Raw genomic sequence first — 19,339 nt, 5'->3', positions numbered from 1 at the left:
GTATTAAAGATAAGTTACATAGACTTTAGACACACAAAGATAGGATAGATGATGAAATATTTTCTTCAAATCTTGCTAAATGTTAATGGACTAAATAGTGTTAACTGTGATTCTTATTTGATAACTGTTATGTGATATATTTTGCTATGTTAAGGTTAAAACCCTTGTTTTTATTTAGACAGAAAAGAGGAGATGATGGGAGATGTCATTCTGTATATGTTTCTCATACTGGTTAATAATAAAGCACTGTTGGCCAATAGGAAAGGAAGATAGGAGGGACTAGGAGACAAGGAGGAAATAGGAAGTAGTGAGGAGGAGTCAAGATGGAGAGTCTGGAGAAAGCTGTATGCCGCCGGCTCCCCGGTAAGAGAAATACATAGATCAACAAAAATGGGTTAATACTTAAGACAGAGCTAGCCGATAAGAAAGTAGTAACTGGCCAACAGTATAATATCTAATACAGAGTCTCTGTGTATTATTTGGGGCTGGCGCGGCGGCGGGACAAGACCAGGCGTCAGGTGGAAAAACCAAACTCCTTACAGCAGGTGACTGTTTTTAGTAACACTTTTAAAAGCTTACATGATAATGGCCTATATATACACAGATATAGAGACATTAGTAAGACCCTAATGAACTATAGTGGGCCTAAGGATTACCTAAAAATATGCTCCCAAACATAGTTAAGCTATGTCCATCAAAAAGCGAGTTTGGGACACCCCAGGACTTTTGCCCCAAGTCTGCTTCAGCCTCTGCACTTTACCTGTCCTGTGGCTGTCTTCCTATTTGTACTTTACCTGTCCTGTCTTCCTATTTGAACTTAAACCATGCAGGGCAGAATGAAAACCCACAGTTCTGTTGGGACACAGCTTGGTTGGCAGAGTACTTGCCCAGCATGCAGGGAACCATGGATCTCTCCCTAGAATGTCATAAGATGGGACAGCGCTGGGAAGGTAGAGACCTGAGACTCCAAGGTCATTCTCAGCTACATAGCAATAAGCTAGCCAGGAATAATACATCAGGCTTCAACTCAAAAAACAGAAATCAAAGCTCATACACTTATAAAAAACAGCTACTGGAGCCAGAGAGATGGCCCAGTAGTTAAGAGCACTTGCTACTCTTCCAGAGAACCAGAGTCAGAGCCCAATACCCACATCAGGTGGCTCACAACTCCATGTAACCAGTTCTAAGGGCCTCTTGTGGCCTCTGAAAGTATCAACACAAATATGACAATACACATACACATGAGTAAAAATAAAAGCTGTAACTGAATGGACATACCTGAACACTGATTTTAGAGCACCAAAAGGGAAGGAAAGACTTCACCTAGCTGCCCTGGCCAGAGCCCACACTTCACTCTGCCTTGGACAATAAATAATGCCTTTGAAACAACCCTGGAGAAATGCAGGGCACCTGCACAACTTAGGGAACTGGAAACCATATTTCAATAGGTAAAATATTCAGGAAGTTTTATCCTGGGTGAGGAAAAAAAAATACAAAGCCATTCTAGACCATTAATTCCAAAGGCCTGGTCCTCTTTCCTTCACCTACCATTACCTACAGTCAGCTCCAGCCCCACATCTAAATTCTTGAAGGCGTATATAGAACTGTCATTATTGCTGTTCACCAAGAATTCTGATTTTCCCTGTTTGGGGCACAGGGTAGCACTGTATTTGTACCTCTGATCTGATGTCCTTCCCAGTCTCGATGTTAATTAGGGTCATGTGAGTTATGAATTAGGACAACTGAGTTATGAATAAACTCAGAATGTCATTTCTGGGCCAGAATGGCCTGACAAAAGCCCTTCTAGAGCCCTTTCCTCTGCTGTGTCTGAGGTGGTAGCAACCACAAGAAGAATCTTCTGTAGTGCAAATGGACATTCACATAATTCTGAAGTATAAATAGTAAACAAAAAACTCTTCTTTGCAATAACTTGGAGATTATTTTGACAGGAAAACCAAGATTATTCTGATTGACCTTGGCTGCCAGGTTGAAGAATCAAAACCAACTGGCCACATCAAATATACAAAAGTAGGAAAGAAAGAGAAAAACATCAAGCCCAGCTCTATGAAAGACCTTCTGACAAAAGTTTCCCAGAAAGAGCAAAGGCCTAAGTATTTAAGAAGTGGAGACAGTAACACGGTTGCTAGGGTCAAACCTCAGAAAGAAGCCACAGAGGGATAGTTCCTTTACCCAAAGGGTAACCACTAGCACAGAGCAGTGACCCGCCTCCTTTAGTAACAATGCCAAAGTAGAAAGAGTTTTAAAGGGGAATCAACTTTTATCTTAATTCATTAACTTAAAAACATTTCAGGACCTTTGAAATGGCTCAATGACAAGACACTGAGTTTGACTCCTGGGACCCACATGGGGAGAAGAAAACCAATTCCCACAAGTTGTCCTCTGACCCCCACATATCCACCCCATCAATCAATCAGTCAATCAACCAATGTGATTTAAAAAATTTAAAAACTAAAGTTTAAGTTTTAAATGTTTTTTATGTGTATGTGCTTTGCAAAGCAAATGCCTGAGGAACAAGCATAAAGTTCCAATAACCATCATTATGAAGTTATTGTAAGCAACAGTTTCATAAAAATGCTCACTGCTTTAGGTATTTATATTTTATATTAATGGGTATTATCTTCCAGGAAACATTCATTGTTTAAAGGACTTTATTTTTATTAATTTTTTTAACAATTGTATGCATTGTTGCATTTGTGTAGTTTTGGGATTTCTCTATTTAGCACTGGCTGCCCTGGAACTCACTCTGTAGACTAGGCTGGCCTCAACCTCAGATCTGCCTGTCTCTGCCTCCTGAGTGCTGAGATTAAAGGTGTGTGCCACCACCACCCAGCTTTTGTTTAACTTGTTAACCATAGCTTTAAAGTTGAGTATAAAAATAAACCCTCCTTTGTGATACAGAACTCACTGTTCAGCTTGAGTTTTAATATGCATGATGAAGAATGTAGTAAAAATCTTTTTAAAACTTAAAAAAATTGAAACTAGCATAGTCAATAATAAAACACAATTTCTTTAAGTATTTTAAAATATTGGCATTAAAGTGATTTCAGTTAAATTGAAATTGACAGTAGTATTTTATGATATTTACAAAGTACCATTAAGGTCACTGGTTTTTTTATGAGTATTAAAACCGTTAAGGTGGATTTTATAAACATTTGCATTTATGTTATAGATTAAAGCTGAAATAGTTACAAGTAAAAAAATTTACTATCTCAAATTGCTTTAAAACAATACATGGATAGAAATAAGACTGGTCAAGATCTAATGATTGCTTAAACTGATTGAAGAGTGTAATCAAATTTCACCAAGCTAATTTCTCTAAAAAAAAAAAACAAACAAACAAACAAAAACCTATATGCATGTGTGTGTGCAGGCAGATTTGCTGCCTGATACTAGGCATTTCCAGCCTTGTGTTTGTCTAAGTATGTGTCTATGCATGTGAGTGAATGAATGCCCCTAGAGGCCAGAAGAGCTAGAGTACAGCCAAGTGTGGGCATTACATGTGAATGCTAGAAGCCAGACTGGAACAGAGTGTCCAGAGCCACCGCTCCAGCCCCTCAGAAAACACTCTTACAGAAAAGTCCTATGCTTGAAGATACATAATACTTGAGGAGAGAAAGCTCACTTAAAGTGAACTCATTTCAAAGAGGGCAAAAATTATGCTGTAAGGGGCTGGCAAGATGGCTCAGTGGGTAAAGGCACTTCCCACACAAACCTGAAGATCTGAATTTAATCCTCATTTTATTTTGGGAAGAACCAGAAAATTACATCCTGAAAGTTGTTCTTGATTTCCATATACTCACACTACAGACACAATAATAATTTAAGATTTAAAGCAAATTGTAGAAAAGGAAGAAAATCAAAAGCAAAAGTTTATTTTTTTTTCCCTCTGAAGTCCACTGTGCCATTCACAGATCCCTTAAGACATCTACTCCAGTATTCTGCTGGGCCTGCTGGGGGCCAGGGTCCCCTGAGAAATACAGCTGTTGAGAGTAATGTTGGACCTCTTCACACCAACTGGATGTTGTCCCCTAGTACTCAGGAAGTAAGAGCGGAGTTCTGACAGCATCGGGGCACAGTGAGGTACCCAGGAGGCAGCTCGGGCAGATGTGCCAGCTAAGGTGCTGAAGCTCCCTGAACTCAGACTTCCTCAGCAGCAGTAACATCGTCTCAGGGTAGGAATCAAGAACAAGCAGCCACTCAGTGATTCTGCTCACAGACTTCACCCTCTGGGGTAGAGGCATGGGTTACTAGAGAGCAAACCTGGGGTCTAACACTTGAGACAAATGTTCTACAACCAAGTAGCATCCCAACCTACAAACACTGTATTAATTGGCTACTACTTACAATATTAATGTAAGATATGAGTGTGAGGATCTCACATGCTTGAGAAAGGGGTGAATCCACTTCTGCCTCTGTGGAAAGTGACTCCATTTTCTGGATAAGTCCCTGAGAGCCCTATCTGGATTTTGGATACCCCAACTAAGTTTCCATCTGTAATTCCTTCACTTTTGGTCTTGGGTTTATTATGACTATTGAGATGGCTCAGTGAGTGAGGCACCTGCCACTGAGCCTGGGGGAGCACTTGAATACAGACCCTGACCCCCACATGGTAGAAGAGAAGGGACTGCCTCAAGTTGCCCTGTGATCTCCACACATACTCTAAGGCACACAAGGGCTTGAACTCAGCTTGCATGCTCAAATAAAGTGTATGATTTTATTTTTATAATAAGACTTATTATTGTATTATGCACATGCACAATGTGAGTGTGAAGATCTGTGTTCTCATATCTCTCTGAGGGAGAAGTACACTTCCCTCCCAACAAGCCTTCCAGGAGCTTGGTCTCAAAGGCAAGTCAAGGTAAAAGTCAGTACATGTGCTACAGTGTGGGTCCTAGTGTACCTTGCCCTTGTGTGGGGCAAGATGAGATAGGAGGGAATCCATCCCTCCTACTCTTGTGCAATTCCTGAACAGACATTAAATGCATAATAACTCATACAAAGACCCTGAGCTACAAAGGGAACTTCAGCTTTCCAGTTTGGGGTTTGAGTTCAAGACAGGATCTTGGATAGAGGCTGGCTTAGACCATCACACAGTATAGCTCAAGGATGACCTTCTCCACCAGGTGCAAAAATGCAGGTTTGCCTAGCTATTCCCCAGGTGCTCATACTGGCTCCCATAGGCCATGAACATCAAACTTACACCCAAGAATGACTCTGGTCCTTGAGTCTCAAGCAGAGATCACAGGCTGCTTAAATCCTGGTGCCTAGGTGGCAGTTTTGAATTGCCACATAACTGGCCAATAAAGCCTTGATATTCTCTTGGGGGAGAAGGGGTAAGTTCCACCCTCTTAGGATAAACAAGACAAATGAGCTGCTAACGCTGTGGTTAGGGAGAGGTCCCTCTGAAACCCTGTATGATACAGCACAAGAACAAATTCAGTTTACACATAACTTTGTCCAAATATTTGAGTATTTCATGATATATTTTAAAATTCAAGTTACTCTTTTTGAGAAATCCATAGATTCTCCTCCAGTTTGCATTTATGATTTTCCTCTTCTTTAAAAAAATGTATTCATTTAGTGGTGAGAGTCGGAAGACACCCTGAGTGTGTTGGCTCTCTCCTTCCCCATGTGGGTCTCAGGGATCCATCCCAGGTGGACAGACTTGGTGACAGGAGCCTTAGCCCACTGGGCATCATGCCCACTGCTTCCATTTTCTTTTCCTTTGAGACAGGATTATGCGTTGTGTTCTGGCTGGCCTAGAATCCACAGCAACCATCCTGTGGTGTCTCCAAATGTTGTCATTAGAGACATGAGCCATCACATTAAGGGCATTTATAATTTTCTAACCTAACCCTTAATCCTATTCATCTTAAACTGCAAATCAAGAAAATATGTACACAATGTAATTTTGCCTTGAAATTAAATTATAAGACTTTTTGTATGTTTTGTATGTTGTTTGTTTGGTTTTTTTGAGACATGGTCTATCTGTAACCCAGGTTGCCCTGGAACCCACTGGTCTCAAACCCACAGTAATCCTATCTCAGCATTCCAAATGAGAACATAAGCATATGGCACCATGCCCAGCTAAGGCCAAATTCTAAGAGAGATCAACTCATTAGTGAATATTTTCACACAACAACAAAGTTTGGGATCATGAAGTAACCCTGCATCTTAGAAGCTCTCATAATATGAATCTCTAATCTCATTTAACCATCTCAATAGTCATGTGAGGTGATGGTATTCATATTTTAAAGAAGACAAACAAAATTAGGTATGGTATCATACACCTGTAATCCCAGCACATGGAAGACAGGAGTCACAAGAATCATGAGTTCAAGGGTAGCCTCAGCTACACAACAAGCTTTGAGCCCCAGCTGGGTAAAAGCTTATGTGTGAACAACCCTCTCCCACAAGATGAACAAATGATGCATTTACCCACGATCATGGAGAAAATCAATTCGAGAGCCATGAATAAAAGCCCAATCTTCCAACAGCTTTTACATTAAATTATTATACTGTCTTTAAGATAAACATACTCGTTCAATAACACCCACTAGCCTAAATAGCTTCAGAGCCAAAATGACAAACATAAAAGAATTCCATCAATCTTGTACATACACACAACAGAACTATTATGCCTTTTAAAAGGAAATAACTTAAACATGCTGGAATATGGGTGGACTTGAAGGTTACGGGAGGTGAAAGCAGCCAGTGACAAAAGATCAGTGTTGTATGACTTTACCTGGATAGACAGATAGGATACTCAGAATCCCTTGAGGCAGGACAGTGCATGCCAGAGATGGAGACAGGGAAGAATGAAGAATAGCAGCAGTTTAATGAGTTTAAAGTTTTGAAAGTTGAAAAGTTCTGGAGATTAAAAAAAAAAGGGGGGGTGACAGCACAATGATGTGAAGATATTGAATGGCACTGAGCTAGTCACTCCTGTGGGTTATGTTTAGTATTTACTTATCAAGCATATGCACACAAGCCTGTATGTATGTGCTACGGAGCATCTGGAAGCCAGTAAACAGCTTTTAGAATTGATTCTCTCCTTCAGTGATGCTGATCTCAGGTTGCTGGGCTTGGCAGCAAGTGCCTTTACCTGCTAAGCCATCTCACTGGGCCCTTAATGGGAAATGTTTTTTTTTTTTTTTAAGTAAAGTAATTCTTAAAAGAACTAAATGGTAAAGAAACAAAGAATCACTATCTCCAAGCAGTGGTGGCATTTGCCTTTAATCCCAGCACTTGGGAGGTAAGCTGGAGGTCAGCTTGGTCTAGTGAGGTCCAGGTCAGCCAGGGCTACATAGTGAGACCCTTCAAAACAAACTACAGCAGAAAGGTAAATACATGATAGAAATAACCAGACTTGATAAGAACACACATGAAGACAGTGCCATGAAGGTGCCTCATTAGACCCCAGGAGACGTCCAGGAGTAGAGGCCAAGAGAAGAGATGAGAGGCAAGAGGAATACTGCTAAGACCCTTAGTGCCGAGAAAGCACGATCTAGTTGCTATCTCTTATAAGTTAACAGGTTTGGGTTAATAGGAGATCCTAACAGCTATAACAACACTGGCATTTGAACAGGTCAAGACCAAGAAATGAATAAAGCAAAGAATATTTTAAGCATGGATGTGGCAAGATCAAATATGTATTTTAGAGAAACCAGCTATACATAGGTAAATCCATCTTCAATGAGAACCCCCACCTACCATTTAAAAACAATCTTAGCATATTTTGAACAGCATTAGCTACAATATAAAAATTATATGACCTACTACTTGAATACAGGACATCTACTTTGGCAGATTAAAATGTGACATATATAAAAATGTAAAGACTATACAGAAACTAGTCAAAAGAAAGAATTAAGATGGGCATGGTATGGATATCCTTAACCCCAGCCCTAGAGAGGAAGATTACTATGAATTGAAAAGCCAGCCAGGGCTATAGAGCAAGATCAAAAGATGAAATTATCTTTGCAAACTAAATTTAGCACCAATAATTCTAGTGAAACAACAGATATCTATCTCTATGCATTCTGTCTGCAATTAATAAGGCAAACCTGTGATTAACTTGAAACATACTATAAATGACCCAAAGACTGAACAATGGCATCCATGGAGGTATTCATGTTAACCAGGGAGAGCTATATTGTTTGGGATCTTTTATATTACTGTGAATTGATACCAAGGTTTTCGGCATAGTCAACCTTTCTACTAACAGACCTACATTCCTAACAGAACACTTGAAGTTTAACTACTCAAAATGACACAGTTACTGGTGATGACACATTTTGAAGAATATAATAAAAAGAAATGGCCACATTAAGGTGAGTAGTGGTAAATGCAACACAGCTTAAGTTCTGCTATTATTTAAGTAACTATTACTTGATAACATGACAATTTTCAGTTACTAAAGAATTGTATGTGGGAAGTGGCTCAGCTAGAACTGGGTTATAATTTCCCATCTTGTGTTTTTATAGATTTTGGATTTTGTGTCTATGTATCTCTTGGTGTGTTTTCATGTACTTTGTTATTTTGTTTTGTTTTTTTATTCTGTTTATTTGCTTTTTTTTGTTAACCTACTTATTTTCTAAAGAGTCAGAAAGAAAATGGGGATGATCTGGGGGAGTGGGGATGACCTGGGGGATTGGGGATGATCTGGGGGGAGTGGGGATGACCTGGGGGAGTGGGGATGACCTGGGGGGGGGAGTTCTGGGGAAGTGAGGATGCAGGAGGAGTTGAGGGAGGGGAACCATACTCAGAATATATCATATAAAAATTTATTTTTTAATAAAAGTGCAAAAAATACTAACATAACTAACATAAGCTATGACTGGTGCACTGAAGACATTTTAAGGCAGCAGGGCAGCCTTTTCTAAATCTTAAAAAAAAAGACATACATATAGCTTGATAGACTATAAAGGAATATAACCTGTGATGACTGGTGGTGACACTTGAGTTGTCTGTCCGGTGACTGCTTTACTATTAATTGGTTTTGCAAAAATGAGCTTCGTGATCACTGGACCAGAGGTTGGTGTTCGAGGCTTCTTAGCAATCTGAAACATATAAATAACTATGAAGACATCTGTTTCCATAAAAATCTATGCAACAAAAGTTTGACAAGATTCATACAGCTGTAGTACATATAAAGCCAGGTCATTTAACAAATCTATGTATTAATATGTAAGACATTTAAAATAAATCTATTCACCAAAATATTATTATGATCCTATCTATAAATACATGTATCCTAATGCCTCTAATTTCATGACAAATCCCTAGTCTCTCTGAAATATGCAGATGATGAGAAACAATAGTAAAGTTTAATAATAGTAATCATAATAACTAACAGTAAAACACTATGCATAATGTTAGTTTTCCAAATAAGCTATTCTGCAACAAAAAGACAGAGTTCAAAACATACAATACAATGAAGCATTGCTGAACACATACACATGACCACATTTGCCTATGATCCAAGATGTAAAATATTACATATTACAACTACATTTCTTTCTTTCTCTTTTTCACTTGTTTTGTTTTTGAGATGGGCTGACCTGGAGCTCCCTATGCTGCCCAGGTTGACCTTGAACTCATGGCAATCTCCCTGCCTCACCCTCCCAAGTACTGAGTTAATAGGCATAAGCCGCCACATCCAGCAGACTTTCAAGTACACACCACGCACGCACGCACGCACGCACGCACGCACGCACGCCAGAGTACAGGAAGAGCTGAACCAGTTGAGCAACCCAATTAAAAAGAGACCTGTTTACTAGAATAAGGGTTTGTAAAAGGCTCTAAAACATATTTACTGAAATAATATCTATTGTACTTTAAACTCCTTCTAAGGGACTAGCCATACATTATTTAATTCATCTCCAATATAAAGTTAAAATATGAGCACAATGTTGACCTGAACTAAAATTTGCCACAAGTCAAAGAAGACAGAGGCACCAGTGTGGTACAGTTATTTTCTAAGACAAGGTCATTCTTGTGAAGCTAACTAAGGAGACCAGGCTGGCCTCAAACTCCCAAATGCTGAGATTATAGGTGTGAGCCACCATACCCACGATCAAAGTTTTTATGTTGAAATTGTCATAAAATGCAAAGACACAGCTGCTAAAGGAAGGAACAGAACTTACCTGGCATAACATTCAAAGTTCAGTGTGTGAAGAACACTAAATGGTTTATCTTTTGGCAAATGTGTATACTGAGACCCTAAAGTATTATTTATTACTGGAGATGACTCAAATGAATACACGTGACCAATATGAATAATAGCAATACGTCAGAAATGGTATGGATCACAGATAAATATCAGTTCTGTGTGCTCAAATCACAAACAGCATGCTTACACTCACAATGTTTACCTTCTTGTACTCAGATCATATCAGTGACACAAATACCTCGGGGAGAAAAATCATATTTTCAAAAAAGGAAAGTATTTAGTCTATAACAATATCCCCAGCTTGCAACATGACATAGATATCTGAGTAAATAAATTATTTGTACTTTGGAAACCTAATGCCATCAAGAGACATGAAGGAAAGCCCTTCCCACTTGTGCTAAAGCAATGGAGGCCCACATAAATACATAGTATCAGTGACCACAGAATACCCCTTAGAAATGCATAACCTTAGCCATTAAAAGTAAGACTTGAAAGCAATCCCCCCCACCCACACTTTCCTGATTTTTCACAGTTATATGCGATATGCTCCTTTAGTGGAGCACTGCTCAAGATAACAATCTCTAGATCCTTAAGGAACCATACTTAGTTTTGAAACCAGCTCTCACATTGCCTAGGCTGGCCTTGAACTCAGATTATCTTTGCCTCTACCTCCCAGGCATGGGGATCACAGACAAGAGTCAGCACACCTGGCTTTACCCTATGTATATGGAACTCAGGGCTTCATGTATGTTCTTGAAAATGAATCTTTATGCTCTATTTTACTTAAACTTTTGTTCCAGAGTAGTTTAGGAATCAGGGTGAAAAGGGCTTATTCCTGGCCTGGGTTCATTTGCTACAGTGCTTGCCTGGCATGCTCAAAGCTCATCAGTGGTTAAGAGAACTCACTACTTTTGCAGAGGACCTAGGTTCCATTTCCAGCACCCTCATGAAGGCTCACAACTTAACTCCAATTTCAAAAGATCTGATGCCTTTTGGAATTTGCAGGAACTAGGCACACACATAGTATACATACATACATACGTACATGCATGCATGCATACAAGCATGCACACATTCAAGCAATTCATTCACATAAAACATCTTTAAAAACTTTAAAATTTTTTAAAGAATTACTTTCAATAGGTTTATGAAATTAGCAGTTTAAGATAAAATGAAAAATTACTTACAAATAAGATAGAAAAGGAAGTCAATAACTCATGCAAATAACCTTCAGCATCATGACGGACAGAAGCCCTAAGGGGCTATGCTGTCCCACACTGTTAGCTGCTTATTGCTCTCACACACTAGGCACCGCAAATATGGGACAACAGTTAGCTCTCTGGAATTAACTATGACTATACACCTATCAGCAACTGTGCCACAGTTGCTACCTTCCTAACTTCTGAACATGTGTCTCCATCATTCTTGCCTGCTGTCCATATTCAACAACCTCACCACTCTGATTAAAGTTAAAATGATGCTGTGGGCTATCTGGGGGGAAAATCAGATTTGTATGCACATATGCCTCAAAATAGTCTCATTAGTATGGAGTCTAATGCAGACAACTATAAATGTGTACTTACTTATTTTCCCAAGTGTTTGCTTCTGAGTTAGAAAGATTTGAGCTACCTAAAAATCAACTGTATACTAGGTTTCCTTGATTTTCTGTTGTTTACTAATTTACTTATTTATTGATTTTTTTTTTTTTTTTGAGTCAGGGTCTCATTTTATAGTCCTCCTGGCTGTCCTGGAACTCATTATGTAGACCAGGCTGTCCTCAAACTCACAGAGATCCACCTGTCTCTACATGCTGAGTGCAGGGATGAAGACATACTTCACCACACCTGGCTCTGTTACACATTCTTTTAAAAACACACTTAAAACAAATGGAATCAGGTTTTATAAAACCAACAACAATAAAACAAGTGAGTATTAGGTCGGATTCTTTTATTGTCAATACTTAGAAAATTAAAGTAAGAAATTAGTGGACAAAAATCAATCACTTATTCAAACAGTTTTCATACACTGCTGTCATGAATGGAAAGAATGACACTTTGATTTCTATCATTAGTTCTTTGAAACCATGATAATGATCCACACTGCCACAGCCAATCAAAACAGGCTTCAATACTAAGACCAGATGGATACGTCACAGTAGTGGGCTAGGCTCTCTCACTCAAGAGCCCCTCAGCAAAGATGAAGAAGCAAGAAGCATGAACTGTGAACAGGAGCAGGAAGGATACAGCAAGTTATAAGGCCTGAGACAACTTCTTAATGCAAAGCTCCTGACAATAGAGTTCCCAGCAGAGTAACCAAAACTTAAATGTAAATAGCAGCTAGAGTCAATACCTCTCCCAAACTTTCCTATTCCTTACACAACTTCCTTTGCTACTTCCTCTCATGCCTTCTGGTTTCTTGTTTCTTTCTTCCTTCCTTTTTTTCTTCCTTCTTTTCTTCTTCTTATTTATTTGTTTGTTTGTTTGTTTATTTATTTTTATGGTTTCCCTGTGTAATCCTGGCTGTCCTGGAACTTGCTCTGTAGATCAGGCTGTCCTCAAACTCAGAGATCCACCTGCCTCTGCCTCCCAAGTGCTATGATTAAAGGTGGGAGTCACAACAACTGACTGCCTTCTGGTTTCTTTTAAAAGACAATTCTTTCAAACATGGAATATACTGCGATTTCCTTCTCCTAAGACAATCACTGTATTTCTACGCATTCTGGTAGCCTAAAGAGGCTTTTCTGGCCATAAAAACCTTAAAAACATGTTGTGCATGTATGGTATGTATGTTTAGTGGATGTCTTGGTCATCTACTATTTAGGGCACTATTAAGTGCTATTCTGAAGGATCCTCACTGTTTTGAGAACTATGCAGTAATACGTTGCTTTGTTTTGTTAAATGATCAAGTAGCCCTCTTAAGCTAAAGTAAAAACTTCAGAGAGCAAGCTATCTACAGGCAGTAGGACAGCATGGGGGTAATCAATCCTATGCTCTGTTCCATTATATTCACTGTCTTCTTCACACTGCAAACATGAACGATGGTGACGGACTTTAAGTTCCAAGTAATAGACAAATGCCGGTGAGCATCTGCTATTGCTGCCTCCAAGAGTTCTCAGAACAGCAGAGTTTTCCTAGACTTTTTGGACATCTTTATGCCAGCAAAATAATATCCTTGTAGCTAACTACCATTATGTATAAAATGCTTAAAAGTTTATAAATAAACAACTGGTGAATTTAACCAAAACTTAGTTTGCTATAAGTTTTCTGACATTAGACTTACCAATTTAAAAACAAAAACAAATCCACACAGTTACTTTCAAACATTCAGAATTCATTAAAAGTTATGCAATTAACAACCCTATTAACACAGCTTTGTCAGTTTAATTTTTTTTTAACATGCACTTTAAGTAATATGCCCCCTTTTTTGTTTTTACCTGTACTGTTTTTAACTGTTGGGTCTGTAACACAGAGGGCTGAGTTGTAGTATTAATCAGTTGACTTCCTGGGGTCAATGCTGAGACACCAATGACAGGTTTCACCTCTGGCCTCCCTCCAATGGTAACTACTTTAATTTGCTGCGGTGGTAACTTAGCATCTCCTGGCTGAGCCTGATTTGTAACTTTCTGAGCCTGGGGTAGTTGGCTATGGGGTAGTGCTAAAACAATTGGTGAGCCAGACTTGCCCAAAGTTGTTAAAATTAACTTCTGTCCATCTGGTTTAAGGGTCTGATTGCCAAGTTTAAGATCAGATGTCTGTGAGACTTTGTTTAAAATAATCTGATTGGCTGATATAGTCACAGGAGTCTGAGCACCAAGCTTTTGAAGGCCACTCGGAAATGCTGGTTTCACTGTGGTATTAGACTCTGCTTTAGTAACTGTGGTATTCACTGCAACTTGGTTAGTGTGGGTATTGTACACTGTGATTGGTTCCGTGGAGATGGCTGCAGAGTCACCAGTAGAATTTATGTTGACAATTTCTTCCAGTTCTGTCTCCATGGGAATTGGGGATGACACAATTACAGCCTCAATACTATCCTCATCCACTAAAGTTATAGCAGTGTCCATTATCTCCTCTGGAAGCAAACTATTCACCTCAGCCGGCACCACCTCCATGATCGCTCTGCTTCTAGGAAGATGCCTGGGTGCTGGAAGAAAAGGGAAACCCATTACCAGGTTTTTAAGCAGATTTTAAGAATACATTCAAGAAAAATGTAAATGACAAAACCAATAGTGTTAAAATTGGTAAGTAATAAATGAAGGACATTCCGGATTTTCACAAACTGTATGTAGCTTTTAAGAATCTAAGATACAGAAATATATTTAAGTCTTCAATGATCTACCTAGGTCCTACATACGGCACTACCCTGTTTATAAACATTCACTAAATGTTAAAGGAGTTTCTAAATGTATCCACTTCATGAATGGAGATCAAATGGACTGTGACCCAAGTCTAATCAATTAAATTTATACTAAGGGAATTTCTCTTTGGAAAGATCTTCAAATCCTCTGCCATTTACAAGTCTAGAAAGCTGACTCAGCAAGCAAGAGCAACTGCTGCTCTTGCAGAGAACCGTGCTCAGTTTCCAGCACTGACATGGTAGCTCACAACGTTCTGGAACACCAATGCCCTTTTCTAACTTCAACAGGCACCAGGCACGCACATGGTACACATGTATACATGCAAGCAATACATACACATAAAATAAAAATAAATAAACAAAAAAGAATATACAGCTAGTCCCCATCAAGGAAAAAAAAGTAGGTCCAGACAAATCAGCTGCAATGACTTCAGCTAAAAGTCATTTAGAACTTCTAATAAGCCAGTGAATTCCGGTATCAACATGTATTAAAGACAGCAGCCAAGTGTTTGTTCAGAGAACTTCAAAACTCTTTAGAACCCAATCGGCAACTCTTGCTCTTCTTGGAGGCATGATGTCCCCTCACCGCCTGGATCAGGCTGTCATTTAATCCTGGCTGCTAGCATTGCAGATGATCGCCACACCCACTTCATTTTCTTTAATATAAGAAACATTGAAAACTTATGGGGAGCACACTTAGCTGGTGTGGACAATGCCTGTGATCTCAGCCCTGAGAAGCTGAGGTAGAAGGACCACAGCAGCCTGTATCACACAAAAGGAACACATACAAACAGCAAATTGTACTTAGTAGCCATGGCAAATATCGCTGCTGCCAAAATAAGCCATCAGTATAGAGAACTTACTATGGTAAAGATGGCATAATTTTCCTCGCCAAACCTCTGATGTGTGTTGTATTACCGCCCCTATTTTACATATAAAAATGTAGAAAGCTTAAATAATTTCCCAAGACAATGAATGGTAGAGACAGGATTCAAACTCTGATTCGTATGGTTCCAAAGTTAGTCATTTTAAATGCAAACATACACTATCGTAAACATTGTACCACTGGTGTTTTTAAGTGAAGACTAAAATAAGCCTAATCCTTTCAGAGTCAACTCCCTGTCCTGCAGGCCCCTACTCCATAAGTGCTGTCTATCAGAATGGCTCTGCATTTCTGTTTATACTACTTCATGTGCAGGGAATCATGGACAAAGGCTCCTCCCTTGGCGTAAGATGCTGACCCAGAAATCAGTCATAAAATGCCTAACTCAAATACATACTACGCCTACCAAACAACTAGATGGCTGAGTGTCAGACCCTTTGGAAGGAAGCACGGGCTGTTGTGGGCCACCCAACATGGGTGCTGGAATGGACTACAGTTCTCTAGAACAACAGGTACTCTTAACCTTGACGGCTGAGCCTCCTTCCTGCTCTACCTTAGCACATTGTAAAGCACTGCTTCTCAACCTGTAGGGCTCAACCCCTTAGCGAGTCCAAAGGCCCCTTACAGTTGTCTAACATCAGATATCCTGCATATCAGTTATCTCATTAATATTCAGAACAGAAGCAAAATTACAGTTATGAAGTGGCAATGGAGATAATTTTATAGTTGGGATTACCACACAACATGAGGAACTGTGTTAAAAGGGGCACAGCATTAGGAAGGTTGAAGACACTAATGTAAAGGGAAAAAACTAACACAGTTGAACTGCTGTAAGTCAGGGACCATCTGTGCTATGCACTGTGGCATACACAGAATTGTAAACTATGCCCTTCCTCACAGCAGGATTTTGAGATTGAGCTATAGTGTTGCACCCTATACTAGTTGTCCTCCTTTTGACTGTTAAATAGTACTCTACTGCACAGACCTCCAACTTTGTATATCCATCCACTTAAGACTGGGCATTTGAACTTTCTCAGTTTGAAACTGTTATGGATAACTCTGCTGTAAACATTAGGTTAAGGTTTTATGGCCATGACTTTCCATTTCTTTTGAATAAATACCTAGATATAGGATTGCTAGGGTTTTTTTTTTTAATTTTAAAGATGTATTTACATGTGTATGAGTATTGTGCCTACATGTATGTAATTGCATCATGTACATACAGTGCCTGTGAAGGCCAGAAGACAATCTTGCAAGAAACATATGGGTGCTAGGAACTAAATCCACCTCCTTTGAAAGAGCAGCCAGTGGCTTTTAACTACTGAGCTATCTCTCCAGCCACACTGAGGCAGGGGTGAGGAGCTTGTTTTTTTTTTTTTTTTTTTTTTTTTTTTTTTTTGAGACATGATAATTCAGTTCAGGATAGCTTCATTCTGAAGCCAAGGACTACTTTGAACTTCTAATCCTCCTGCCTCCATCTCCTAAATTTTAAAATTACAGGTTTGTCCCACCATGTTGGTTTGTGAGGTGCTGGGCATCAAAGCAGGGCTTTGTGAAGCTAGGAAAGTACTCCCATTGGTTATATTAAAAGCCTGTATTGTTTAAAAAGGTAGAATTTTTTGTTTGTTTTTGTTTTTTGAGAAAGGCTTGAATATAGGCAAGGGTGGTCTTGAATTGCCTTTATATACAATGGCCTCTACTTTCCAAATACTGGGATTACATGCCTCTCCGCCTGGATTGACGTGGCTCTAGGGACTGAATCCAGGGCAAGCACTCTGTTGTCTGAGCTACTTCCCCAGCCCAGCACCTGTGGTATAATAATTATGCAAGAGACTTGGCTCTATCATTTAGATACCCAGTACCCTCCCAAATGCCGGGCGTCAGGTGTGGGCTAGCACATCGGGCCAACCTCCATATTTTTTTGTTGTTATTGCTGTTGTTTGAGACAGGGTTTCTCTGTGTATCCCTGGCTGTCGTGAAACTTGCTCTATGGACCAGGCTGGCCTCAAATTCAGAAATCCACCTGCCTCTGCCTCCTGAGTGCTGGGATAAAGCCATATGTCACCACACCCAGTTCTAATCTCCATATTTTTAAGCAACGTACTGAGACTGTTCTATCTTCTTTTTAAAAATAGAACCAGGAGTTGGCCACAGCAACTTGCACATGCTATAAAGAACTATTACCACAGAATTAAATCTCCAGTCCCTTCCGCATGTTTTTCTAAAGTGTTGTTTCCTGTTCAATAAGTGAGAATCCAGTAATTGGAAATCACCATGTTAAATGAAATAAGTCAATCAGAAAAAAAAATATTTCTTGCAAATGAGGACTCTAAGTTTTTCTGTGCTTGTTTAGTGTATACTCTACCACTGACAACTACAATAATAATGCTGACCATCTTTACACGTGCAAATTGTGTGTGTGTGTGTGTGTGTGTGTGTGTGTACTTGAACTTGAGTGCCTATTAGTAGCTGGGACATGGGGGCACATGCCTGTAATTTCAGCAAGGCCAGCCTTAAGACCTTTTTGTGGGGAATGCTAGCTTTTAGGATTCTTATTGCACTGAATGAGTTCTTTACACACGCTGGCAAATCATCAGTCACAATAATTTGTAGCTGAAAGTACTTACTAGGGTTTGCAGACTTTGGGGAAAGAAGAGAAGCAAGGCATGGCACATGAACTGGGTACTGAACACAGCCAGAGCCACAAACACATGTTTCAGTGAAAAGCCTAACCGTGCACAACAAAGAGCCCCACCCACAGCCACACAGGCTCTACCACACACAACAAAGGGCCCCACCCATAGCCACACAGGCTCTTCAACATCCCACTACAAATCATGCCCATGCCCTGGCTGCTCTGCCCCTATTAAATGAGGTAATCTGAGTCTTGCATCCAGCAGAGCCATAACAGTTTTTATGCAAAAGAAATGGAAAGACATGGCCATAAAACCTTAAACCTGATGTTTACAGCAGAGTTATCCATAACAGTTTCAAACTGAGAAAGTTCAAATGCCCAATCTTAAGTGGATGGATATACAAAGTGGGAGGTCTGTGCAGTAGAGTACTATTTAACAGTCAAAAGGAGGACAACTAGTATAGGGTGCAACACTATAGCTCAATCTCAAAATCCTGCTGTGAGGAAGGGCATAGTTTACAATTCTGTGTATGCCACAGGTGCATAGCACAGATGGTCCCCAACTTACAGCAAGTAGTTCAACTGTGATTGTTTCCCTTCTTTACAATGCGTAAAATGGCACAGACACATAGGTATGGACTTTGGTCTTTCTAAAGGACAGGGACACCTCATCCCAACCTTCACTCACCTTTTTCCTTAAGATCAACACAGATAGAGCCAGTGCCTCTCCACATTTAAAAAAGCAAAGTTTGGCATCTCTTTCAATCCTAAGAACTCACTCCTGTAATTTTCAATTAACAAAAAGCTCCATGTCCTCGATGCCACGTCCCCGTACAATGATTTGAGGGTTCCTTAACTACATGGACTTGAGTATGTAAAACTAAAGCGTCATCCTGTGATTCCCGTTGCTCAGCTAAGGACATGAGTTGAGGGCACAGTAACTAAGCATCATCTAGTGGGCTTCCACTCCTCAGCTGAACCTCTAATTACTACTTAAGAGGTAAAACCCTCTCGGGAGGTGCAACCTGCTCTCATCTAACTCACAGATGATGTCATTCACTACCAGACATCCTTTAGCTTAGCTCACAAGGACCCATGTCCCCTTCCTTTCCAGGAGTCAGAGTCCAAACTGAGGTGGGAGATTTTTTTTTTTTTTAATAGACTATTTTCAAGCAAGGAAACAAAGTAACCAGCTACTGATCTAGAGGCAGAAAGCACAAAGTCCTGAGTCTAAGACTAAGTGTGTTTGTTTGTGTTACTAGTAACTGGA

The 19,339-nt window shown here is 39.7% G+C and overlaps 1 protein-coding gene across 8 annotated transcripts in view; it reads right to left on the bottom strand.

Moving 5' to 3' along the window:
- The window catches only part of Lin54 (lin-54 DREAM MuvB core complex component), a 63,523-nt gene that overhangs the window by 30,458 nt on the left and 13,726 nt on the right, over positions 1-19,339 (bottom strand). For 4 of the 8 annotated variants that reach the window (XM_051198630.1, XM_051198632.1, XM_051198629.1 and 1 more), the window contains exons 2-3: positions 13,629-14,338; positions 8,960-9,083 (exon numbers count right to left, since the gene is read on the bottom strand). In XM_051198630.1, the coding sequence (XP_051054587.1) occupies positions 8,960-9,083; positions 13,629-14,306 (802 nt within the window). In that variant the 5' untranslated portion in view covers positions 14,307-14,338. The remainder of the gene's footprint in view (positions 1-8,959; positions 9,084-13,628; positions 14,339-19,339) is intronic. The other 4 variants (XM_051198634.1, XM_051198633.1, XM_051198635.1 and 1 more) reach the window with 2 other exon arrangements.

Source organism: Phodopus roborovskii, unplaced genomic scaffold (genome assembly GCF_943737965.1).
Source record: "Phodopus roborovskii unplaced genomic scaffold, PHOROB, whole genome shotgun sequence".
Classification (NCBI taxonomy): Eukaryota; Metazoa; Chordata; class Mammalia; order Rodentia; family Cricetidae; genus Phodopus; species Phodopus roborovskii.
This window is presented reverse-complemented; position numbering and strand designations above follow the sequence as displayed.